Source organism: Nanorana parkeri, unplaced genomic scaffold, assembly GCF_000935625.1.
Source record: "Nanorana parkeri isolate BGI_ZX_2015 unplaced genomic scaffold, ASM93562v1 scaffold663, whole genome shotgun sequence".
Lineage (NCBI taxonomy): Eukaryota > Metazoa > Chordata > Amphibia > Anura > Dicroglossidae > Nanorana > Nanorana parkeri.
This window is the reverse complement of record NW_017306931.1, coordinates 424624-449053: the sequence shown is the minus strand read 5'-3', so window position 1 is coordinate 449053 and position 24430 is coordinate 424624. Positions and strand designations below refer to the sequence as shown.

The 24430-nt window shown below is 42.0% G+C and overlaps 1 protein-coding gene across 1 annotated transcript in view; it reads right to left on the bottom strand.

Annotated features, from left to right (window-relative positions):
* MYO18A (myosin XVIIIA) overlaps positions 1-24430 on the bottom strand; it is a 305757-nt gene that overhangs the window by 169232 nt on the left and 112095 nt on the right. The window contains exons 3-6 of the mRNA XM_018563429.1: positions 14258-14345; positions 8308-8414; positions 5624-5800; positions 1044-1254 (exon numbers count right to left, since the gene is read on the bottom strand). Coding sequence (XP_018418931.1) covers positions 1044-1254; positions 5624-5800; positions 8308-8414; positions 14258-14345 — 583 coding nt within the window. The remainder of the gene's footprint in view (positions 1-1043; positions 1255-5623; positions 5801-8307; positions 8415-14257; positions 14346-24430) is intronic.

Sequence of the window (24430 nt, the reverse complement as noted above, 5' to 3'; positions counted from 1 at the left end):
TAAAATTGGAAAATTCAAATCCCCTTTTTAACGGAAAAAAAAAAAAAAAAAAAAAAAAAAAATCTTGTAGGTAGGGCATGTAAATAATCCGATATTGTGGCACTTCTAATAAAATAGTGCCACCCAGTGGCTAGGAGATATATTGCAAGCTTAGGATATTGTACCAGAAAATATTTATTACTATTGCGTGTTCTACTGGAGAGAAGGAGGTAAAACGGATCGGAACCGGGGAACACTTCACCAGCATTTTCACAGGCTGACACTTACAGATGAAAGAATACCAACATGAATATGAGAGTCATCTGACGTGAAGGTTGTGTCCTAGGAGTCAGTTTACATTCAAAACCTTCATATGGGATCAAAATGGTGTTTTCTAAATATATACGATTTTGTTATCTATGTGGGGAGAATAACATGCTACATATGTGAATTATTCTCTTTATTAATTGTAAGATGATCTGTATCTTTTTTTGTTAGGCAAACTTAACCAAAATCACTAAAATCTCATATAAGCTTAAAACATGTTAATGTGTTTTCAAAAGTTTTTTATAGTTTAAAATCAGTACTAGTGTTCAATAAAATAAATACCCGTTCCAGCCATAAAGGCATGTTTTCAAGCACTTACTTTGATAGCGTGACAACTGTTTACTAATTGTGCTCCCTTTGTTGTCACTCTACCTTCCACTCAGCATTGTATGAGGCTACAAGTAGCCATGCCAACGCGCATTGCACAGGAATGGTCCACTGTTGTCACTATTCGGGAGGAGGTCTAGGGCAGTGATGTGTAGGTAATGCTGCAGTATGTGCACATAGACAGGAAGTGGCTGATAGAGGTTTGGGGAAGTCAGCAGTACTGAGATGCAAATGATGAAAAAATGGTTTGTAAACTATTTTGTAGTTTACAGGGAAAAAAATGGCAATAGTTTATGATATACAGCTCTGTAGCAAACTACGTGACACCCAGTTAGGGTATAGATCTACTTTAACAATCTATACCCGAACATTAGAATGAACATTGGCTTTATCCACCAATTGCGTTATACCTGACAGAATCTTTCCTGTGCTGCCGGACACAGTAGCAAGATACTGAATAAGGTGCTGGCAGCTTGTGGTTTTGCCAGAACCACTACTTCCCAGTAAGACAATGGACTGGTCTTGGCGAGTCATCAGCATATTCCAGTATGCAGCTTGGGCCACGCCGTAAATATGAGGAGATGTGTCTTCTCTTCGAGATCCCTTGAACATATGCATCACCTGGAAGAGAACAATGGCGGGTTCAGTGGAGAGCAAACTACGTCAAATGACTAAGCAGGATAATATGACAGTGCTAAGAACAGAGATGATGAGAGCTTTGACTGGCTGAAGCTGGTCGCATCTCTTGCTTCTGTTTTCCCCACAAAAAATAAGTAGGAAAAAAAAAAAAGTTTAAATGCAGAGAAGACAGACAGACCCATAGTAATGCCCTAAAAGCCTAACTTGAGTAAAATAATCTATCCTGCCAGGAGTTTCATTTTTCTTACCCACCTCATTCATAATCTAGCGTCACACCCTTGGCTGGCCGGTTATCTTTGATTCCCCTCGGTACTCTGGATCCTGAAAGGGCCCCTCTGGTGGACATCCAACAGCCTGTATGATGTGGACACTTCCCATTGGCTGTCCACTGGAAGGGTCCTCTCATGAGCCAAAAGGACCATCAATGCCGATCCAAGGTCAGTTAAGGGAGGGGGGGAAGGTTACTGTGCTGTACTGCACTAGCAGTCCCAGCTAGCAGAAAGTCAGAAGAAGACCCTAGCAGGAAGTAAACAGAGAGAAGGACCCGGCAATTGACAATCACGTGACTGTGGCTTAAGGTAAAAGGGAAAAAAAGGAAAAGGATTTTGTTATGGTTTTTTTTCTTCAGCCCAGTGATCAGTAAAGGGTGGTGTAGGGGAACATTTTTTTATTTTATCCGGGAGTTGGGCATTAAGGTTCCTCGCATTCTATCTGAGATGTCTAAGAAAACTTATACTTAAGAAGTGACATACTAAGAGCATTCAGTGATGGGAGAACATGAGGATCACTCCCCTTCTAAGACTATCACACATACCAATCAATCAGATGTTTCAGTTCTATAAAATTCCCAAAGGGATGCTGCAATTGAATTTATAGCCATGAGCAATAAAGCCATTTTCTGTGCTGGATGAAGGGGCAGTCCATAGACACTTGGATTGTTCCGACATATGGTAGCAGAGTTGGGCATACTAAGGCAGAACTAAAATTCCGTAATAGGAAAAGAAAGAAATCGGCACATTTCAGAAGGCGAGATGTTAAACCACTATTAGGCCATTACAACGATACCGTGTTTCCCCGAAAATAAGACCCTGTCTTATATTTTTTTTTTGCTCAAAAAAACACACGGTCTTATTTTCGGGGTAGGTCTTATTTGTTTTAATGTACAACAATCCACAATTATTCATGTAGAAAAGTCTATATGTATTCATGTACAAACATATGGTGATCAGGGCAATCAGGGGTGCCGTACCTTTCCAAGAGCAATTTGGTAACCAGAATGAGCGAAGCGCACTTTCACTATCGATTCCTCACAGGCGGAGTGCATTTGATATCACTCCGCCTGTGACAGGAGCCGGCGCTTCAGAAGAAGCATCGACTTGTGCGGCTCTGCTCCCTCCGGTGCCGCCTGGCTTCCTCTAGCTCTGGCTTCGTTGGCACCGATGATTCTCTCCTGCCTCTCCGGCGGCTCTTCAAGTTCCCCCTTATGCCACCACCGGCCCTGGGAATGGTCACAACTAGGTCTTATTTTCGGGGTAGGTCTTATATTTTAGCAATTCCCAAAAATAGTACTAGGTCTTATTTTCGGGGTAGGTCTTATTTTCGGGGAAACAGGGTATATGCCCTGAATTACAGCACACCTGCTAGTCTTGTTCCTTGAAAGTAAGTAAATTAAATTGTCTGCATGGAAGAGAGGGTTGTAGGTCACTAAAAGCAAACGCGGCAGTTTGTGCTCTACACAAAATGATCTAGCCTTCCCTTGTTTAAATCTTAACTTTTCAGAGAGCTTCATAGAAATGGCTTTCAGAAATGACATAGCTGATAGAAGATAAAGGATGATTTTATTAGGAAACTTGACTGCGACCATAATTAGGAATGAATGTACCTGCACAGTTTTAGCTCTGGGGAAAATATGTTGCCATGGCAACTACGAGCAGATTTAAACTGGGAAACTGGAAAAGAACTGACGGGGTTTGAGTGAACTGGCCTGCCCTGATGTATCTCACATCAGAGCAAATTTATAATGAAACCCGACTAGACTCATGTCTCTGTGCTGGAAAAATAAGGGGTTTCTGCTGCTGAAGAGGAAGGGTAATTTAAGTGCCGAATGGCATCCCCTGAGGCCTACTACTGCATTTTATAAAAAGTTAGAGAAAAACATAACAGGAGCCAGCGTCTGATATATCCATCAGCCAGTGATCAAATGTGGTCTGTACAGTGTAGACTGTCACCAATTCCAATGGGCAGGGAATCTGAGAAATAACGCCTTTGGGGATATTTGTACTCTAGAGGCGCTCCTGTATGACTGTGCAGCCAACAGAAAGGTTGGCACTGGGATGATGTCAGGAACAATGCAGCAGCAAGTCTTTTACTGATGAAAAGTACACCTGACACATAAACTGTAGCTGGTCAATAGTTAAAGAGGATCATCACTGTCCCAGCTGTCCTTCTGCAATCAGATGCCACAGCCTGAATCCCATGCCAACATCTTGGTCCTCCTCAGTGATCCGGAGCCAGTCTCCTCCGGGTTCAGGAAGCCACCCCTGGTGACATGTCATGTTCACCCAGTGGCCACTGCGTGTCCTGGCTCCTGCAGCCTCCTGAGATATAGGGCGGGATATTCCATGAAGGCTGCAGAAGCAGCAGGGGTATGTCATTCCTGCCTAGGCAATAATGGTGTTTTACTTCGTGGGGAAGGACAGTGAGGTAAAGTGACTTAATACACCAAAGGTCCACTTTAAGGACTTTTAAAAAAAAAAAAAAAAAAAACCTTAAAGTGACACTAATCTCAGTAGTTAAATCTTAAAAATGCATTTAAGAACCTAAACCATTAAAAGAATATATCTTATTTGTGTATCACTCGGCTGCAGATCCTCAAATCATCTCTGAATTGGTGCTGACACTGTCCTTCCTTCTGGAGGGTGGCTACTTTTGTTCCCCATGGTCCCTGTGTGTGTTCTAAAGTAGCCACAACCCCAAGCTCACTCCCGTGATGCACTACAATCATAATACAAAATGCTGCTTATATGTTTAAAGTCAATACAGAAGTCAAAATATCTGCAAGCAACTAGCATTTTTCAAAGCAGCTCAAGAATGTAAGAGTCTGTATTTCTCATGACAGAGGTCTCCTTGAAGAGATCGTGAATCTTGCCTATCAAGTCATGTAATTTCCCAGTCATCCACAAGGTGGAGCAATATGTTAAATTCGATATTTTAAAGTGCAAACTAGAACTATACTAAAACTCTACCTGTTCATACTGTGCTTACTGTTAGTCATATTACAGTCAAAAGGTTTTTGTCTCCACAAACACATAGGCACACCAAGGCAAGCCACTCTCCTGCTCCCTCCCCACCTCTCCTTCCTCCCTTCTCCCAGCTAGTAAATGGACGGCTGCTGGAGACTGTTCTATACCCTGTGCTCTTGTACTTGACAGTAAGTTCAGGAAAGCCGAGCTGAGAGAGTTGGAGCAAGCTGTTTAAAACACAATGACTAAGTGCTTGGGCTAGAACTTAAAGACACATTTGCTAGGCAATTAATATTTTTTTGATCTAGATTCTTTAATGGAATATTGTTTGAGAATTTAATACAGCCATTCCTCGGTTAGCGACTTACCTGTTTTGCGACCACTCGCACTTACGACGGACCGCCGATCGACCTCCGACCTTGCGCGTCAGCGTCAGTGCGCCGTGTCGCCGACGGAAGTGGTGTCCTCCGATCTTCACTGCGGGTCCCGGTAAGTATTTTCATTGCCCGATGTACAGTACACTGTTCGGTACTGTACATCTGCAACGCTATACAATACTGTACTAATGCAGTACAGTACTGTATAGAGTTCCTCACTTAACAACCAATTAGTTTAACGACCTGGTCGTAGGAACGGAACTCGGTCGTTAAGTGAGGAATACCTGTACTGCTCTAACTTGTGGTCACTCACTGGGTGCCTGCTTAATCATTTTAAAGTGGCGACAGTGTTAATTTCAAAAGTAGGTGCACCTTAGGGTTTAAAATGTAATCTTTCACCTTTCTTTTTTAGATGTCCTGAGAGGTTTGCTGGGATCCATTCTACTGTTTCAAGTGACAGAAAATTCTCCCATGCTGAGTGGAAATCTCAGCGGTGATAGTGGTCACCAGGACAGGAGTCCTCATTGAGAAAATTTGTCTCACTTGCCATGCCAGTTCTAAATATTTAGAATTTTTGTTGCCTTCTGTTGTGGTGGCATTGGTCACGTGAATCTCAAAACAGGGTCACAGATCTTTATAAAGGCCTAACAGAGGTTCTAACTGTGACACACACACCAGAACCTTCACTGCAGTTCCACTGTAATTACCATATAGTTAATTGTACAATCATACCTTTTCAGAATATATAGAAGGAGAGCTCATGGGATTCATGATGACCATGGCAGGTCCAGCATACGAATGTATCAGGTTGCCTCCATAGCGCTGCCGCAAAGTGTGCAGTACACTAGCCTCATTCAGGTAAACCAACGATGCCAAGTCTTCCACTCGATCGTGAGATGGAGGATTCGCCTGTATAAAAAAAAAAAAAAAACACAAAAAAGGTTTCATTTAGGTTTTTTATCTCATGAGAAATCACTGTATAACAAAGACAGTCCTCCAGATTTGTTCTTGGCTATAACAAAGTTCTGAACTTGGAAGGTACTTTTCAAGTACGGCAGGCAGTGATATGAAAGGACTCATATCCAATGCCAGTACAAGATGCAATATTTTAGAACTGGATGAGGAAGCAAGGGATATTCCCCACACTGCTTCTATTACCATATACTGCAGGGCTGGACAAATCTCAGGAGCCAGGTACCCAATTCTCCCAAAAAATTACAGCTGGTGCCTAACTTTTGAAGTTTTCTCTAGTTGTCAATGGAGCTGGCCCCGAAAAACTCCTGCTGCGTCCTGGATTGGATGGACTGGCTCCCAAATCCCACATTAAATTTCTACACCCCGGATATACTGGCTGATTTCTATTACCTCAATTAGGGATGCACCGATATATCGGCCACCGAAACATATCGGACAAAAATGGCACTTTTGGCATAATGCTGAAAGTGCAATTTTCCTGCCGATACATCAGCGCATCCCAGATTTATTTCCTCCCCGCTGGGTGCTGCCCTGTGTCCCAGCGGGGAGGAGAGAAACTGTGATAGCCGGCCGAGTGCTGCAGGAGAGCGATGTGAGAGGCCAGCGTCTCAGACGTCCCACACCGCTCAGCCTCCTATCACAGTCCGACAGAGCGGTTTGTGGGCGGAGACAGCCCACGCTGTGACAGGAGGCTGGGCTTTCCTCTCCTCCCTACACGGCTCGATCAGCCTCCTGCGACGGCTGTCAGAGAAGGGAGCGGGTACAAACAGTCAGTGATCAGTGATTGCTGAGTGTTTGTACATAATTGAGGACATGGTATGTGTACTATAGCCTCAATTATGAATGAATGGGAAGTGATCTACATCACTTCCTGTTCATTCATAGTTGTAGTTATAGTAAACATACTCTGTCCTCATGTTATCAATGAACAGGAACACTCATGGAGGATTCCTGTTCATTGATAACAGGGGACACAGAAAATAATGTGATTCATTTTACCATAACCTGAAATGCCGCTAGTGCAGCTCAAGACTTTCAATGGCTCATATACTACAGAGAATGTTTGAAAAGGTTTTCCTGCAGACCTGACACAAACTAGAAATAAGGAGGTTGGTTGACACCAGACAGGTTCTCATACTGCACTACACAACAAAGAAAAGCCATTTTTTTTTCTGATGGTTCCCAACAGGTGGTCTATAGCAAACTAGCAACAACGATCGAGCAAGGATCAACAACAAGGATCAAGGAACAAGGATCGAGCAAGACTCCTGCTTCAACAAGCAGACTCCTGCTTCAACAAGCAACAAGGATCAAGCAAGACTCCTGCTTCTCAAAGCCAAGTTAATATACTGCTGTGAAAGTTTAGTAAATACCAGTCTTGTACAAAATAAGCTGAGATCAATGATTTTATAATATACAGGGGGTATTAGTCAAATGTATGTTGTCATAAGGGATATATAATATAATAAAGGATACCTATATCTTTTTTTATATAATTATGGGACTTTCTTTTTTTTTTGTTAATAGCCAGGGACCCAGCAGGCTCCACCCACTACAGTCTGCCTGGAAAAAAAACTACAGGAGGAGAGGAGAAGACCAGTCACCATGCACAAGGAGAGAGAGCAGCAGTGACTGGTCTTTATGACAAGGACCTCCTGCACAAAGTCAAAGAGTTGTCTTATGCTGGATTATTGCACAGATCTGGAAGAAATACCAAGAATACACATGAAAAACTATTTCCAGCTTTAAAGTGATATTAAAAGGAGAACTATGGGGCATTTCCCCACAGTTCTCCTAAGGGTCACGGAGAACACAAACTAGCGTTCTCCCGTGACCCAAAGCTCAGTATACAGTAGAAAGGTATCATGGCATCATCTCCACAAACACAGCAAGCCAAGAAACTCCCTTGCTCTCCATTCCTCCTTTCTCCTAGCTAGTAGATGGACAGTTATTGCGCTGAGTTGGAGCCAACTATTTGAACACATGATGACTGCAGGTGCTTGGACAATGTAAATAATGGAAAAATAAATATTTTGCTGGGCAATGTATAGTGGTTTGCTCTGGATACATTATTGAAAAAAAGTTTGAGAGTTTGATACTACTTTAAATGAATGCATTCTTGCGTGCCTTCTGATCCAAAGTGCAACTGAAGTTGCAGGACTTTGCATGGTGTCCTTCCACTTAACACTTCTCATAACTGGTGCTATTCATGCTTTCATTGGATAGTAGAACAAAAGGGAAGGCATGACAGAACTTCACGTAAGCACTGTGCACCCAGGATCAGGGGGCTTCCATAGCGTTCAAATCTTTAGTTCGCAATGAAGACACCTTGTGATACCTGTTCTTATGACGTGCCCTTTGTTAGTAAAGTGAGACAGGTGAGGCAATAATATAACCAGTTATATGCATACACATGAATGTGCTTTACACGGAAAGCCCACCTTTTCAATGTCATCTTCATCCACATCCAGTATACTCCCATCATGCTCCAGTCGAATTTTCTCTTTTCCTTCAGGTAGATTGCTGTTTTCAGCATTCAGTTTATTTGCTGTAAGACAAGAGGAACATTAAATGAAACCATACAAAATAAGTAACATGAAATCATCCAGAGCAATAGAGGTGTTTTTTTTCGTGTCCAGATATTCTCAGAATTGGACAGTTGATGCCATATAGGCCAGCATTTGTCTCTCAGAAAACCTCCCTGCCACATTTCCTTGCTCTGCATTCCCTGCCATGGAGTCTCATGCCTTCTACTGCAAATTCTGTACAACAGATGAATGGAATACTCAACAGGGAATGTGAGCTCTCTATACATAGGCTAATGGATGGATCATTTGATTGCACTGGTAGTATAAGGATCTGGTGGGTAAACCAACCACATACATAAACCCCCCGCCCCATCTAATTCAAGGGATTCAAGTCCATAATTAAATAGATTGCAGAGTAACCATTTAGGTCAGATTACCTGAAGATAACTTAGGGATTTTATATGTACCTGAAAATCAAACATTCCAGAACCCATGGTTAATAGGTCAAGCACAGCAAGTGGAAACAGGTTTACATTAATCATTTATATAAATAGCCCTATGTCTAGTTGAGGGTGTATGACCTGCTTGAAGCAAATCTGTCACATGTAACAAGATAACAATGCTGTAAAGAATAAAGCAATGAGCAAAAAACAATGGGCATTTAGCCGTTATGGCCCCTTAAACCACTGGGACCTTGTCATGCACCTAGAAAGTGCATTCCCCAAACCACATATATTCACCTAACAGCGATACATCTCAGCTTCTAGCTCGCTCATGCAGCTGGTGTTGGGATCAGCCATGACAGTGACCTAGAGGAGGGGTGCTTTCACTCCACTGGTCACGTGACAGTGCTCCAGACTACTAATTGGCGGCTAGGCACAAGCATTGTCCCATGTTCCTCCATACCCGGAAGTGCCAGCTATTCTCCCTGGCTGCAGAGGAGCAAGGCGCTGCAAGGGAGCATGGGTAAGATGAATATATGTGGGTTGGAGGGAGTGTCTTTTTCGAGAGACACTGTAAGCTTGCCCTGCATTGGCAAAGTGATGGTGTCTCTTTGGGAAGGGTTAAAAGCAATGGGTTTTATTTTTCCTATCCATATCTGCATGCTGTTCTGGTGACACAAGAGTAAGTGAGGGAAATTTCCAAAAAGGGGACACAGTATTAAAAAACCTGACGTATTTTAACTAATCCTTATGTATTCAAATTCTAGTGAATACGGCTTCAAGTGTCCGATTACCTATAGTGAGAGATTAAATCTCACACAGAGTAAGAGGTCTCTACAAAACCCAATTAGTGAACTGTTGAATTTCCAGTTGCTGTTTTAATGAAGGCTGTAGCCGACCGTACACACTACACTGTACATTCTCACTTAGATCTATCAAATATTATACAGTGTAAGGGCCTGCTAAACTGGCTACAAACTGAACACATTGCTTATACTACACAGCTTTGAGAAATCTAAAAAGGGATTATACTTTGTGTGTATGATCAGATTTTTGTTCAGTACTTTAGTTTTTTTGGGGGGGGGGGGCAAACTCTGGACCTCCAGCTGTGGTGAAGCTGCAAATCCCATCATGCATGTGTCTCTGAAAGTCGTGCCTGTGGCTGTGAGAACCTTGCAATGCCTCATGGGATTTGTAGTTCCATCACTGCTGGAGGGCCAAGATGGAAATGATATGTTTTTCCCTGTAATTAACATAAAAATGTATGTTGTAAAGCGCTGTGCAAACTATTGGCGCTATATAAATCCTGTATAATAATAATAAAAATACATTTTGTGACAAACTGAAGCATTTAGTGGACAACTGCAGTTTATATAATCAATGTTTAATGTGCATGTCCAGCTCAACTAATTTTATGCCCAGTTTTGCTAATTATAATCAATAAGGATGCACTGAAACCGGTATTTCGGTATCGAGCACCGATATATTTTTTTCTGTACTCGCCGATACAGAATACCAATAGTCCCATTCAGGAAGCCAGACGGCTTCTTATAACTCGCCACCCGGCTTCCCGATTAGCAGGGAAGCCGTCCCCATGGAGCCGGCTTTCTGGCCAATCTGGTGTAATGTTGCGTCGCCCGGCTTCCTGATTGGCCGGGAAGTCGGCTCCATGCTCCCTCGTCATGAGGTGACGAGGGAGTATGGAACTGGCGTCCCGGGCAATCAGGAAGCTGGGCAGTGAGTCATTACACGACGCCCGGCTTCCTGATTGGCCAGCTTGCCGACCAATTAGGAAGCCGGGCAGCGTGTAATGACTCACTGCTCGGCTTCCTGATACCGGAAATATCGGGAAGTATCGAGCTAGGCATTGGAGCATTTGGGCGAATACGAGTACTCGCCCCAAAATACTCTGTATCGGCACCAATACTAGTATCGGTATCGGTGCATCTCTAATAATGAGGATTTACCCCCTAGGCTGCATGTCAGACCTAGAGGTGTTTGGACAGTTTTTTAGAACTACGTAGAGCAGGGGCAGTTCTCAAGCTGACCCCAAGTAACTGGTTGATTGACTAAAGAAAATATAAAACTATATAAATTAATGAATTTCTCCTAATTTCTCCTTTTTGGTCTGTTAAAACAATTGAAAGTGTCGAAATGCAGTGACCTTGAACTTTGTGCCTATGCTGCATTTAAATCTTTAGCACGGAAAAGCTCTGCCTTTGAAGTATGCGCCTCACTTTAGGCAGATCAGCGCGATGTGACCCTTTTGACTATTCCTAATCGCGCTGATTTGCCCAAAAAAGAAGCTTGTGTACCTTTTTCCAGCGACCGCCTTTTTTCTTAGCGCGACTCTGTGCTAAGACGTGAACTAAGGAAAAATCAACAGGATTTCTTGCGCTGAGCTTTTCCGTGCTGAAAAATACGAGCTACTTTAATGGGGACTTAAAGCACTGCTTAATACAGTAGCACTAAATATATACTGTATAAGGAAATTAATTCAAATCTTATTGGTAACAAACTCAATACGGAGTTAGAAGTTTAGGATGGTTATATGAAATTGCAAAAGGTTTACTTCCCCCAAAACTGCCATTGCTTTCCCAGGTGAAATTTCAGTGACATCCTGTTTGCAAAGGAGTCAAAAAATATAGGCCAGTTCCATTCTGATGATCCAAGGGAGTGAGTACTCTAATGAGGCTCAATACACGCAGTGCCATCCCTGGCTCATAAGCCATCTGAGCCCAAATTTGCTGCTGTGATCAGAGAGCGACACTGAAGGGTCATGTCTCGGTCTTAAAGTGACACTAAACTCCGAAGTTAGATCCTAAAAATGTATTCAAGTATCTAAACTGATAACAAAAATGTATCTTATTTGTGCATCACTCAGCTGTAGATCCTCAAATCATGCAGGGACTGTTCTAGCTGCCAGCTAGGTCGGAGGTTCAGGTGTGTTATGTACTCAGTACTTGGTTTGGGCCCCTTTTGCAGCACTTACTGCAATTACTTTTGCACGATATTCTAATTATTCGAGTTTCACCTGTATATTGAGTGTGCCCAGTTCTCTGTCAACCACTGAACCCCTATCAATATTAAAGAAGAAATCTCTGGAAATTTAAACAATTTACCATTGCAGTGCGGCTACACCCCCCTCTGGCAATCTTATATCTACAAACAGCACAAATAGACTTAATTCCACAAACAGGCCGTGTATACTAATATATTTAACAGAATTAGTTAGTTTGGAGCTTCCAGGCAACATAATACATAGTTAATAAAGTACTTTGCATTCAGATTCGCTAGGCACAGTTTTGGATATTTAAAGTTATGGAGATGGGGCATGAAGCACATTCATTTGAAAACCCAGATAGTAAAACTTGCTCTGGAGAACAGCTTGATAAAATTCATGCCAAGTCTCATTAAGGATCACTACTGAAAATGAGATCCAGAATATCAGACAATATAAAAGTCCTCAACTCATTTATAAGTCATTATTACCCTAACACATCATCAGTAAAGTGCTGCTTGTGCTTCAAAGTCACTCCCAGGGACAAAGGCAAACATATTTACAGTAATATTCATGATAATAATCAGCACTTAGTCCCCCTGGGGATACACTTTGAAACCTCCTTCTTGCATACGACAGGAGAAACCAGACTCCCTGCCATTAGAAGGATTTGCATGTGAATTATGAAGTGTTACGGTGCTTTTGAATAAGATTTTAAGTCTCCAAGAACAATCTTTTCCTCAGCACAGCGGCTAAGTGGTTCGCACTCTTGCTTTTCAGCTCTGCACCCTGGGTTCAAATCCACCAATGACAATATCTGCATGAAGTTTGGATTAGAAATCCATACATTTGTACGGGTTTCGTCTAAGCATTCTGGTTTCTTTTAGGAACATTACAGTACGTTCATTGACTTCCTCCCAAATAGAACTTAGTGTGTCATATGGATATTAGATTGTAAGCTTATTTGGGTGACAGGGAAAGGTAAAAGATTTATGTACCTTTAGTCATAGTTCACACCAGGGCATTTGTTGCTCGTATTTTTCAGCACGGAAAAGCTCTGCCTTTGAAGTATGCGCCTCACTTTAGGCAGATCAGCGCGATGTGACCCTTTTGACTATTCCTAATCGCGCTGATTTGCCCAAAAAAGAAGCTTGTGTACCTTTTTCCAGCGACCGCCTTTTTTCTTAGCGCGACTCTGTGCTAAGACGTGAACTAAGGAAAAATCAACAGGATTTCTTGCGCTGAGCTTTTCCGTGCTGAAAAATACGAGCTACTTTAATGGGGACTTAAAGCACTGCTTAATACAGTAGCACTAAATATATACTGTATAAGGAAATTAATTCAAATCTTATTGGTAACAAACTCAATACGGAGTTAGAAGTTTAGGATGGTTATATGAAATTGCAAAAGGTTTACTTCCCCCAAAACTGCCATTGCTTTCCCAGGTGAAATTTCAGTGACATCCTGTTTGCAAAGGAGTCAAAAAATATAGGCCAGTTCCATTCTGATGATCCAAGGGAGTGAGTACTCTAATGAGGCTCAATACACGCAGTGCCATCCCTGGCTCATAAGCCATCTGAGCCCAAATTTGCTGCTGTGATCAGAGAGCGACACTGAAGGGTCATGTCTCGGTCTTAAAGTGACACTAAACTCCGAAGTTAGATCCTAAAAATGTATTCAAGTATCTAAACTGATAACAAAAATGTATCTTATTTGTGCATCACTCAGCTGTAGATCCTCAAATCATCTCCAAATGTGTTTGGACACTGTCCTTCCTTCTGGAGGGTGGCTACTTTGTTCCCCATGGTCCCTGTGCGTAGGGCTGCAACAACTTATCGACTAAATCGATAATAATCGATGAGAATAGTTGGCATCATCAATTAGTAGGTTGGGGGTAGAGAGAGAATTTTTATACAACCAATCATTTAGTTGAAAAAGATAATCGCTCCAAGCTCACTCCCATGATGGGCTACTCCATGGACTTCTAATCTCACGTTTAATTTACTAATTTGTATTGAAATTGTAGTCCATCACGGGAGCAAGTTTGGAGCAGTGGCTACTTTACAACACACATGTGGTCCATGGAGAACACAAGAAGCCACCCTTCAGAAGAAAGGACAATGTCAGCACCAATTCAGAGATGATTTGAGGATCTACAGCCGAGTGATACACAAATAAGATACATTTTTGTTATCAGTTAAGATACTTGAATGTGTTTTTAAGATTTCATTCTTGAGTTTCTTTACACGAATGTAGGCTGAGTTTAGGAGGTTTTGAACCTCTCAGCATACTTATACACTGAAGGCAGGAAGTAGCAAAAGAAAAGTAGTAATTCACTGTCTTCCCCTCCTTCGACCTCCTGCACACAGGACTGGGTGAAAGCAGTAGGGAGGAGTCAATAGAAGAGTTCATAACGTACCAAGAGAGAATCCTTCTTTGTGAACCAGCCACACTTTCTCAGTCTCATACCAGTTCTGCTCAGCAGAGATCTGCTCCTCCGTCTTTGCCTGTAGAGAGAGACAACAATCTCAATTAATATCAATTCATTAAAAAAAAGGCCGGTACAGTTTTTCAGGAAGTTACACACTTCAAAACTTCGCAAAGCCTGATTTCAGCACACACAATGGGAAAACCATTTCACAATCAGGGAGGATGTACATGAATGCACATGAAGGTACTGCACAGCTGTTAAAGTGATTATGAAAAAACACATGCATAACAAAACAATAAACACATATACATATAACACCCACACAAATCCATTCATACCCGGTCTTTGAACAACCTAAATATCACAGTGTTAGAGAAGATGCAAACAAACAAGTGTGAATATGTGCACCCTCCATCACTGGTGAGAACACTGGCCTTGTGGTTATGAAAGTTTAAGTCTGAGCACAAAATTCCAAAACATTCAGTACATACATATCACACTTCCCCATGTTTTATGCTTTTTTAAACACTGCAAGTACAGAATAATACCTGTTTAATACCGGTTTGTGCCTCTGCTATACTAAAATATCATGCACTATTGTCAGTCCTGCCCAGTTCTCCCTCCTGGACCACAGAACCCTCCTCATCTCCATCACTGCATTGGGTACAGCAGAGGCATCATGTCACTCTTTGTTTCACCATCTGCAGAGCTGTCCAAACATTTTTATTGGTGGCACAATCCAGCCATAGGGCAAGCTCTTGCAAGAGTGCTGCAGAGTTCTCTATCTAACCCAGCTCAGCCAAAGATACTTCTATAGCGAGTGGAGAGAACAGAGAGGGAGTGGAGCTGGTAATGGCTTATCTTAGGTGGAATAAGTGATTGGAACTGGTATTTTAACCTACACAATCAGCTGTTCCTGAACCCGCATTTAACTGACTTGAAGGACATGCACAGACCAATCAAGCATGGATAGGACAAATGTCATCTTAGGTCAGTAGGTACCCTAAACAAATGTTTCCATTCAGCTTTTAGACAGTGGTTGTGAATGGGAGTAAATATAGTATAAGCATAGAGTATAAATCCAGCCCAAACTTCTTTAATTTAGAACACAATATTGAGGAATTAAAACCTGTCAAGGTGAAACTATTGGTTGGCCTATGCACGGACGGATTCATGTTTCCTCCACTGCATGCAACATTTGTCTGGAGTTTTACCTTCTTCCCAAGTTACTCAGGCCCCAGGGTCATCAGTATGCTAACCCAGAGACTGACGATGTGGAGAACTGGATAAATAGCAGTTCAACAAGCATGAATTAGTGAAACACAACCCTGGTCATAGTTTTAACCTTTGGAAGAAACCCAACACTTTCATCTTTGTCTAAAAATCGTATATCTCATGGGAACCCGTTGGGAGCTGTAGGTCCGGCGTCTACACACCTGCTGTGGCCTATATCAGGGATCCCAATAACACGATGAGAAGGCAACAGAGAGCACGGAACACGTGATAGGAAGGCTTGGCTCTTGGAGCATTTAAGACACATAAGAAGCCAGGGACTAATTCACTTATCACTTTTGGGTAGACTGAACCTTTAATGAAAATATCTATATAAAAATATTACGGATATAACACACCAAGTTACAAAGACAAAAAAAACAAAAATCAATTTTTAAAGGGCCAGTAAACCTAAGAATTACATTCAAGCTAAAAAAAAAAAGAAGAAAATCCACAGATATGCATGCAACAGTTTCAGAAGCTTTTAACCCATTGTAATCGATTATCTATACCCTGGACAAAACATCTAACTTTTTAGTTTATTTTAACCTAATAAAACAATCTAGTTAAATGCTGTTTCTGAGTGTATAAGTCTGTAAAACTTTTGCAGGTTTCTAAAACTTTACTAAGGACCACATGCCATAAAACTTAAATACTAACATTTCAAGGACACACATGTCTTGACTGTCACATGGCTGACCTTGACAAAGGGGGCTGGGGGCCTCCATGTCCTCAAAATATTGGTAAACTGCTATTATGACATCTGATTGCAAAGAAACATCTTCGCATCTGTATTAAAGGAGGAGAACTATGAGGTGAGTGCTTTTCACTCACCTCATAGTTCTAGCTGACCTGTGACAATGAGACTGTCACAGGTCGGCTCAGTAGATCGGGAAGTGAGCGAACACATACCGGCGTTCTCTCACTTCTCGATCCTGTCACGGCTCTCTGCCGTGACAGGGGAGGGACTGGATTCCCCCCTCCCCGCTCCGATCCTCCAGCGCTGACTGGCGGAACGGACGGGGAAGGGGGCAGGTACAGCTGGCTCTGCCTATCTAGAGGCGTGTCACTCATGCAGCTGGGTGGATCCAGACATAATTGCCGGGATCCGCTTCAGCTGCGGCCTCTCAGTATACCGCGAGCTGTAGCTCGTGGTATACTGAGCTTAGGGTGACGGGAGGACGCTAGTGTGTCCTCCCGTTACCCTAAGGAGAACTATGGGGAAAAGCCCTAACCCCATAGTTCTCCTTTAATAGCCATGGTGGCAATTTCTCATTTTATGCAACATTGATAACCTCACTCAATTTAAAGCTAAAAAATTCAATGCCCGGAATTCACCATTATCTGCCAATCATTTAAAATGGCGGCTGATACAGATCTTAAAGCGGCCCAGAAATGCATATAAAATGTGAAATATCTTGGGGTTTTTTTTAAAGCAAGAATTGTGAATGTTATTAGTTTTCATATGAAGCTTTTTTTCAAGTCAGGTTTACTGATCCTTTAATGGAACAAACTAAAAGCTAAAATGATAAAAAACACTGACATGCACTAAACACGCAAGCACACCACATTACATTGTAATAAGGAATGGGACATGGCAGCAGGTAGTTTTTAAAAAATAACTATGTTGTTCTATATTGTAGGGGCCATTACGCATTATTACCTAATTCAAGCACATCCTACAATGACTGGGCAAGAATTGGGCCACGTAGGGGTTCTTTAGAAGGTGAGAACAAGTCCTACCAACCATTATCGATGGTGGTACATTGTGCGGGTGTACATTTCAATAGTTATTGGAAAATGGAGAATGGATATGGTAATGTGACAACTAACCTGCTATCATGGATCAGTTCATTTTTAAGATAAACATAAAATCACACAACAAAAACCAATAGCAGAACACAACACCAGCCAACCTGAGGCAGAGCACCGGGTGAGCTCAGAGGCGAAGCTGGGGCATCTTCCGTGGCACCCTGTGAGGCCGACTGGCAACAGGAAAGCAAGCAAATCTAGTTAGTGGTTTGCGCCAGCCCTGAAGCCACAAGAGGCTAGTGATAAATCTAATCTCACCGGTGCTGAAATGCAGCTTGCAGCATCTACACTGCAGCAACCGAGAAAACAACTACATGCTTTATTATTGATCCAACATGATACCTTTGCTTAGTCAAAGGTGAAGAGAATCTTTAAGTAAATTAGTAAAATAAATCAGATAAATGAATAATATGAACAAATTGAACTTAATATAAAAATGAACATGGAAATGCATGACTAACAGAAAATATGATTGCCACTTATACCAGAAGTCTTAGTTACATTCGAAAAGTAAGTAAGCCATTTTTTTTTTAAAACGGGCACTTTGCTTCAAATCTGGGACTTTTACAAAAATGTGATAAAATAGCAATATACAGCATATCTGACAATGTTTGAAAGCCAAAGAACTGCATATATTTGCTTCTTGTAAAGAATAAACCTCGATCCTGTCTTTGCAGCAGGTTGTACTAACTATGGGCCCCAGGTACTGCAGAACCACCATTGACAGTGTGCTTTGTTGGCAAGATAAGAACCAACATCAGGACTGCTTTAGCTTCTCTAGAAAAGTGTTCTGATAAATACCAAAGTGGCAGGTAATACAATGAGTGTTTCCTCTATAGGCCACCTAAGAGCAGTAAAACAGATGTACTGTATATTTCAGAAAGGCTACATGTCTGCATTTATTGGCAAAACTAAACTACCACCACTGCCAATGGACCACCAACACGAACCAGAGAATATTTTTCAGAAGGTTATGCGTATATGGACCATACAAGTATGTAGCAGTTACACAATTAAGCATTTTCTTAATATTGGTCGTAAAAAACATAGGCATGCATTAAACCTTATTTAAGAATTAAAAAATGACGATGACATTTTAGTATTTACAGTTGTACTGCACGTCAATTTTGACATCTATTTAAAAATATAACCAGACTGTGCATAATACAAATGAGACTTTATTTAAAGAAAACCTGTACTGAGAGAATATGTAGGCTGCCATTGCTAGCCCTCCTTCTGAAAATGTTAGATGTCTGGCCATTTACTGATCTGATGACAAGAGCTCTATCTCCAATCTGGCTTTCTAATTTTGCCTGCTTGTTCAGCGACTAAAGTTGAGTAGACATGGAGCAAATTTCCATCTGTGGGTGCAAGCACTGTTTAGGTCTTCTGACAGTGGCAAGATTCATTCATCCATGCTGCTAACGTTGATGGAGGAATGTCATAATTTTTTTTGTTTGTTTAGGGTAAAGGAAAAAATATATAACCGTGTGTTCACAGCGTAAGTATTAAAAGGAGAACTATGAGGCGAGTGCTTTTCACTCACCTCATAGTTCTAGCCGACCTGTGACAATGAGACTGTCACAGGTCGGCTCAGTAGATCGGGAGGTAAGCGAACATATACTGGCGTTCGCTCCCCTCTCGATCCTGTCACGGCTCTCTGTCGTGACAGGGGAGGGTCTGGATTCCCCCCTCCCCGCTCCGATCTGCCAGCGCTGACTGGCGGATCGGACGGGGAGGGGGCGGGTACAGCTGGCTCTGCCTCTAGATAGGCAGAGCCAGCCTCTAGATAGGCAGAGCCAGCTGTCACTCACGCAGCTGGGCGGATCTCGACATCAATGTCGGGATCTGCTCCGGCTGCGGCGTCTCAGTATACCGCGAGCTGTAGCTCGCGGTATTTTGAGCTTAGGGTAACGGGAGGACGCTAGTTTGTGTCCTCCCGTTACCCAAAGGAGAACTATGGGGAAAAGCCCTGACCCCATAGTTCTCCTTTAAAGCCAAAAACACCGAATGGAATAAATATATAGTTACATGGTACGTAAGGATGAATAAAGACACAAGTCCATCCAGTTCAATGTGTATGTGTCTGTATATAGTTGGCTCTAGTAGTTCCCAAACCCTTGTATATTTATTGAACTAAAAAACTAATCTAAAAGTTTCTTGAAATTTATCAATGCCATCAGTGCATACTCCTGACTGTGAAAGGGAATTACACAATTTTACTACTCTCACAGTAAGAAAAACCCTTGCGTAGTCTAAGATTAAACCGCCTCTATTCTAACCTCTTGTTGTGTCCTTGTGTGATCAATAGAGTTCTCGGTGTAAACATCTTATTCCAAATATTGTGGTCCCTATTAATGATTTAGAAAATTACAATTAGATCCACTCTTAAGCGCCTCTTTTCTAAGGAGAACAAGTTTAATTTCTGGAGGCGATCGTCATAACTCTGGCCTTCCATCCCCTTAATTATTTTGTAGCCCTTCTCTGAACTCTGTCGAGTTTATGGACGTCTTTCCTAAGGGTTGGTGACCAAAACCGAACCACATACCTCCTTCTTGGACATTCTGCAACAGCAGTCTCCCCATATTTCTCTCAGTACATGATTCCTTTAAAAATATTGCAGCACTAGTAATGATGTGCATGAAATCCCAGCACTTCTTCCACCAACACATGCTCAGAGCAGATTTCTTGTTCGATGCCTTAAGCTGCTGCATACTGACTGATTCTGCACTGTGTCATCAATGAATGCCCCAAGCCACCAGGAGAGGGTTACGATGCACACATGCACAACATGCAGAAAGGAAAAGTTGAGATGTGGGTGGAGGTTAGTCATGGGCAGGAAGGACATGTGAAGAGAGCCTTACACTCCAGCATGACACACGCGCACAGACACCAGCCCAGATGTGGACAGAAGACGAGGCTGGGTTGGCAGACAGATCCTGAGGGTACAGTACCTGGCTCTGAGGAGAAGAGCTAGAGGCTGCTGGTTCCAGCTATGGCAGCAAGAAGATGAAAGAGAGCAGAGATAAGCAACCAGTGAAAATGTCAGATACTAAAACAGCAGATGGAACACTGTAGAAAACTATTATCGAGAATGATATCACATTAACCTGCCGTTATGATTCTATTAACGAGGCACAAAAAAAATCACAAGTATGTGCCATTGTTTTTCATCCCCTTCTAAATCAGATGAAAGGAATGCCTTCTTCTCTCTACTGCTAGCCGATACCTTCTGATTAAAAAAAAAAACATGATCAAATGTCTGTAGTGACGCATTATCCAAGCTAGATTTATTAAAAAGTGGAAACAAAAGCCTAACTTTAGCCAAAACTTTTTATTATTTTGCATACAGAGCGGAGAAGGTAGAACATCTGACAGTTTTATAAAAGCTGTTAGTATCCCTGTTGTATTCTAAAGACAATTCTCTTAAAATAGGACATGGACAGCAATAAAATATTGACAAAAAGGTTCTATTTTCACACACTATCCAAAGCCTGACCTTTGGATTCTGCTTTGATCACCCAAAGGGGCCTTTATAAAGCCAAGAGAAGGAGTCTCAGTCTCCTTTAATATGTACAGCGGGCGCATCTGAATGGGGACACCTCATATTCCTGCCGCAGGAATCCATTGGTTCTTACAGTTCTGTAGGTATCTGTAAGAAGAAGTCTGCATGTAATCGCACATGGTACCATTACATGCAGTTTGGGATAGACGACAGTCATCTATTGCAAACCACATGTACATGTGGACTGCTGCTTACGGATGTGGCCACTGTCACCCTGTCATTTACATCAAAGGGAACAGCAGGCACATCTGAACAGGACACCCTTGATTCCTGCTGCAGGAATCCATAGGCCCATTGCTGCAAGAATTCACATGTTGATGGGGCCTTACTCCTTGAGCCATACCCTGTAAAATTAACGGAGAATGAGAAAAACCAGTAAGACCGCCTTGTGGAGGGCCTTTAGGTGAACAGAGCCAAGATCTCATCAGCAGTTTGCCACCACCTCAAAGTCACAGATGACACATAGTAAAAAAGTTCTGTGGAACGTGTGTATTAGTGAGCAAGCCGAGAAGTAAAATAAACCAGAGCAGAAAATTAGAAACAAACTTCCACCATTCTCTACATGTCAAACTGCCAATGACTGCTTTCCTATTGGTCATTATAGGTCGCAACAGAGGAATAGGTACAATGTTACTGAATACAGCAGGATAAGACAACTTCGGCACTTCAGCTGTGGTAAAACTATCCCAACATGGCTCTGCAAGTCATGCCTGTTGCTGTTAAACTCTGGCAATGCCTTATGGGGTATGTAGTTCCAGTTAGAAGGCCTAGGCAGCCTATGTCCAGCTATAATTACTGCCATGTGACAACACAGTAAGCAGCATGCCCAATCTTCAGTCAAAATGGACAGTAACAGAGCTGAAAAGTACTGAAATGCTAAGTATATGGAAATGGTTGTTTAGAAAGCTGCGACAGGACTGCAATCACACCTTCCATTTAAAAGCAGAGTAAACAGACGTACACTTATAATATATACAGCTATAACAAAAAGCCATCAACATTTTCAGAGCACGCCGTCACCAAACATTACATTAAATGCTGGAATAAAAGTTGTTGATGCATATAAAATAAATGCCTCATAACTCATGGACGGCTAAAATCAGGACATCCAGGGTGATAACTGTACAATCAAGAAATGTTTACAATGTTATTTAAGTTTTAAAAATATGCAAATATTAGAGCAAACGCTTCCTGCATATGCTACAATTTTACTTGGCCAAATTGGTTGCCTTTTTCCTTTTCAGCAAAGTTGGCTGAACTCTGAAAACCTGCGAGGCTCCACCAGCAGAATCCAAGAGATGGGATCCGGCTAGATGATGCCGCATATGCATAAACATGAAACTCAGTCCAGCATTCGAGAATTCAAATTTTCAGGGCTGAGTGACCACAGAATGACTTTGTATTATTTTCCCATAATCCTGTAGTCACATACAGAATTTAAAAAATAGGGGGAAAAAATACACCCCAAATGAGGCACACCTAATTTGTACCACTCAAACAATGATGCTATGTCTGCCTCTCTGCTTTGTTCCAGCAGTGAGCAAAAGAGGCAGTGGAGACAGAAGCTGAATACATTTCAAATGGAAGATTAACCTAACAAAGCAGGACAGTAGAACCTTAACATCAAAGCCACCAAAATCTAAACTTATTGTTTTGACTGAAGTTTAAAGTGAAACTAAACTCAGGAGTTAAACATTAGAAATGCATTCAAAGTACCTTAACCATTCATAACAATGTATCTTATTTGTGCATCACTCGGCTGTAGATCCTCAAATCTCTGAATTGGTGCTGACACTGTCCTTCCTTCTGGAGGGTGGCTACTCCAATCCTAATACAAATAGTATGTGCTTGTAGTCCATCACTGGAGAGAGCTTGGAGAACACAGGGGCCATGGGGAACAAAAGTAGTCACCCTCCAGAAGGAAGGACAGTGTCAGCACCAATTCAGAGATGATTTGAGGATCTACAGCCGAGGGATACACATATAAGATACATTTTTGTTAAGGTACTTAAATTCACTGAAAGTACAGTAGCCCGTTAACACCTGGGCACTCTGTGAATGAGTGCAGCGTTTGTGCACGTTTCTGCCACTGTTACGTGTCAGCCCATTCATTTTAAGTGCGGTAAAGTAGCTAATTTAGCAAATTCTGCTGCAAATGTACCACATTTTTGACTTGATACAAACATTTATTTTACCCAAAACCGTTTTTACCCATGCCAAGAAGCGCTTCTCAGTGGTCAGTGTGGTCTGGTCACCTGTACAGCCATCCACATCACTTGTACACACCGAGTGACGGCTCCCCCGCTTTACATTTAGCCCTGCTTGCCCACAGTAGAGCTAAATGTAGAAGAAGAAAAAAACACCTGCCCGGCGCACAGAACGTCATGTCCCAGGCATTGGGCGAATCATGAACCCCTGATAAAAACTGGTACTGCCAACATTGTTAAAACCTGGTTTCTTTGGGTCTGTTTGACCTGAAACCAACAGTGCGTGACCCAGAACAAACATGCAGTCAATAAAGTCGGAAAAGTGTGACTTCCTGTCTTGCATGATTGTTTCAGGTTAAAGACTCGCTAGGTTGTGAAGCCAGGATCAGGATGCCAGATAAACATATTATACATCCCTAAAACGTAATAAATATGAAGGTACACAATATTACATACTACACAAATTAATTAGAACCCATCTACCATCTTTATTACTGTGTCCCCGTTGGGAAGAAAACCCCTAACTACCCATCACTGGGGCAAGAAGTGACAGGAAATCTTCCAGTGGACACACAGATAGTATAAAAGCCAGATCGTGCCTCTATCCCCTCGCAGTACTGTCTGTGTTCCCTGTTGAAGACCACATGTCACCAAGACAAGACGCAAGGGAAAAATCTTCCAAATAGGGACACTGATGGCAACAAAGACCCGAAAGAAGATCTAACTCCTGTCCACTGCATCAAAAAAGAAGAATAAGTTTGGGCTCAACCCTACTTTAAAAGTGACCCGGTCTCAAATAGTATTTTAAAACCAAGACTATATCTGTAAAGAAAAACTTGCCTTGCCTGCCAGTCATGCCACTTTGCACTACTCCAAACACTAGAAATTGTCCAGTGAAGTCTGCAGGGAAACTGACATTTCAGCTAAGTATTTAGTCTCTTCTTTACAAGTATGGCCTTTGTTCAATAATATTTGGTCACTTGGGTCACTTTAAGCTCTAAAGGTTTCTCTATTGCATCACTGAAATATCTTTATCTGACCACCACAACTTCACAGGATAGAAAAGGGATCTTTACTTCTCCTGGAGGCACCCTATAAGTCAAGATATTATATAATAATATGAAAGACAAAAAGAAAACTGGATTCTCAACTGAAATGCTTTCCATTATGGAACATACAGATGTAGCAGTATATATGAAAGTGTCTAAAACTGGGCCGTCCCTATAAAGAGGCAGCCTGAGCATCCACCACCAGCACCCCACCACCCCGTAATGAGCATCCACCACCAGCACCCCCCAAACCTTC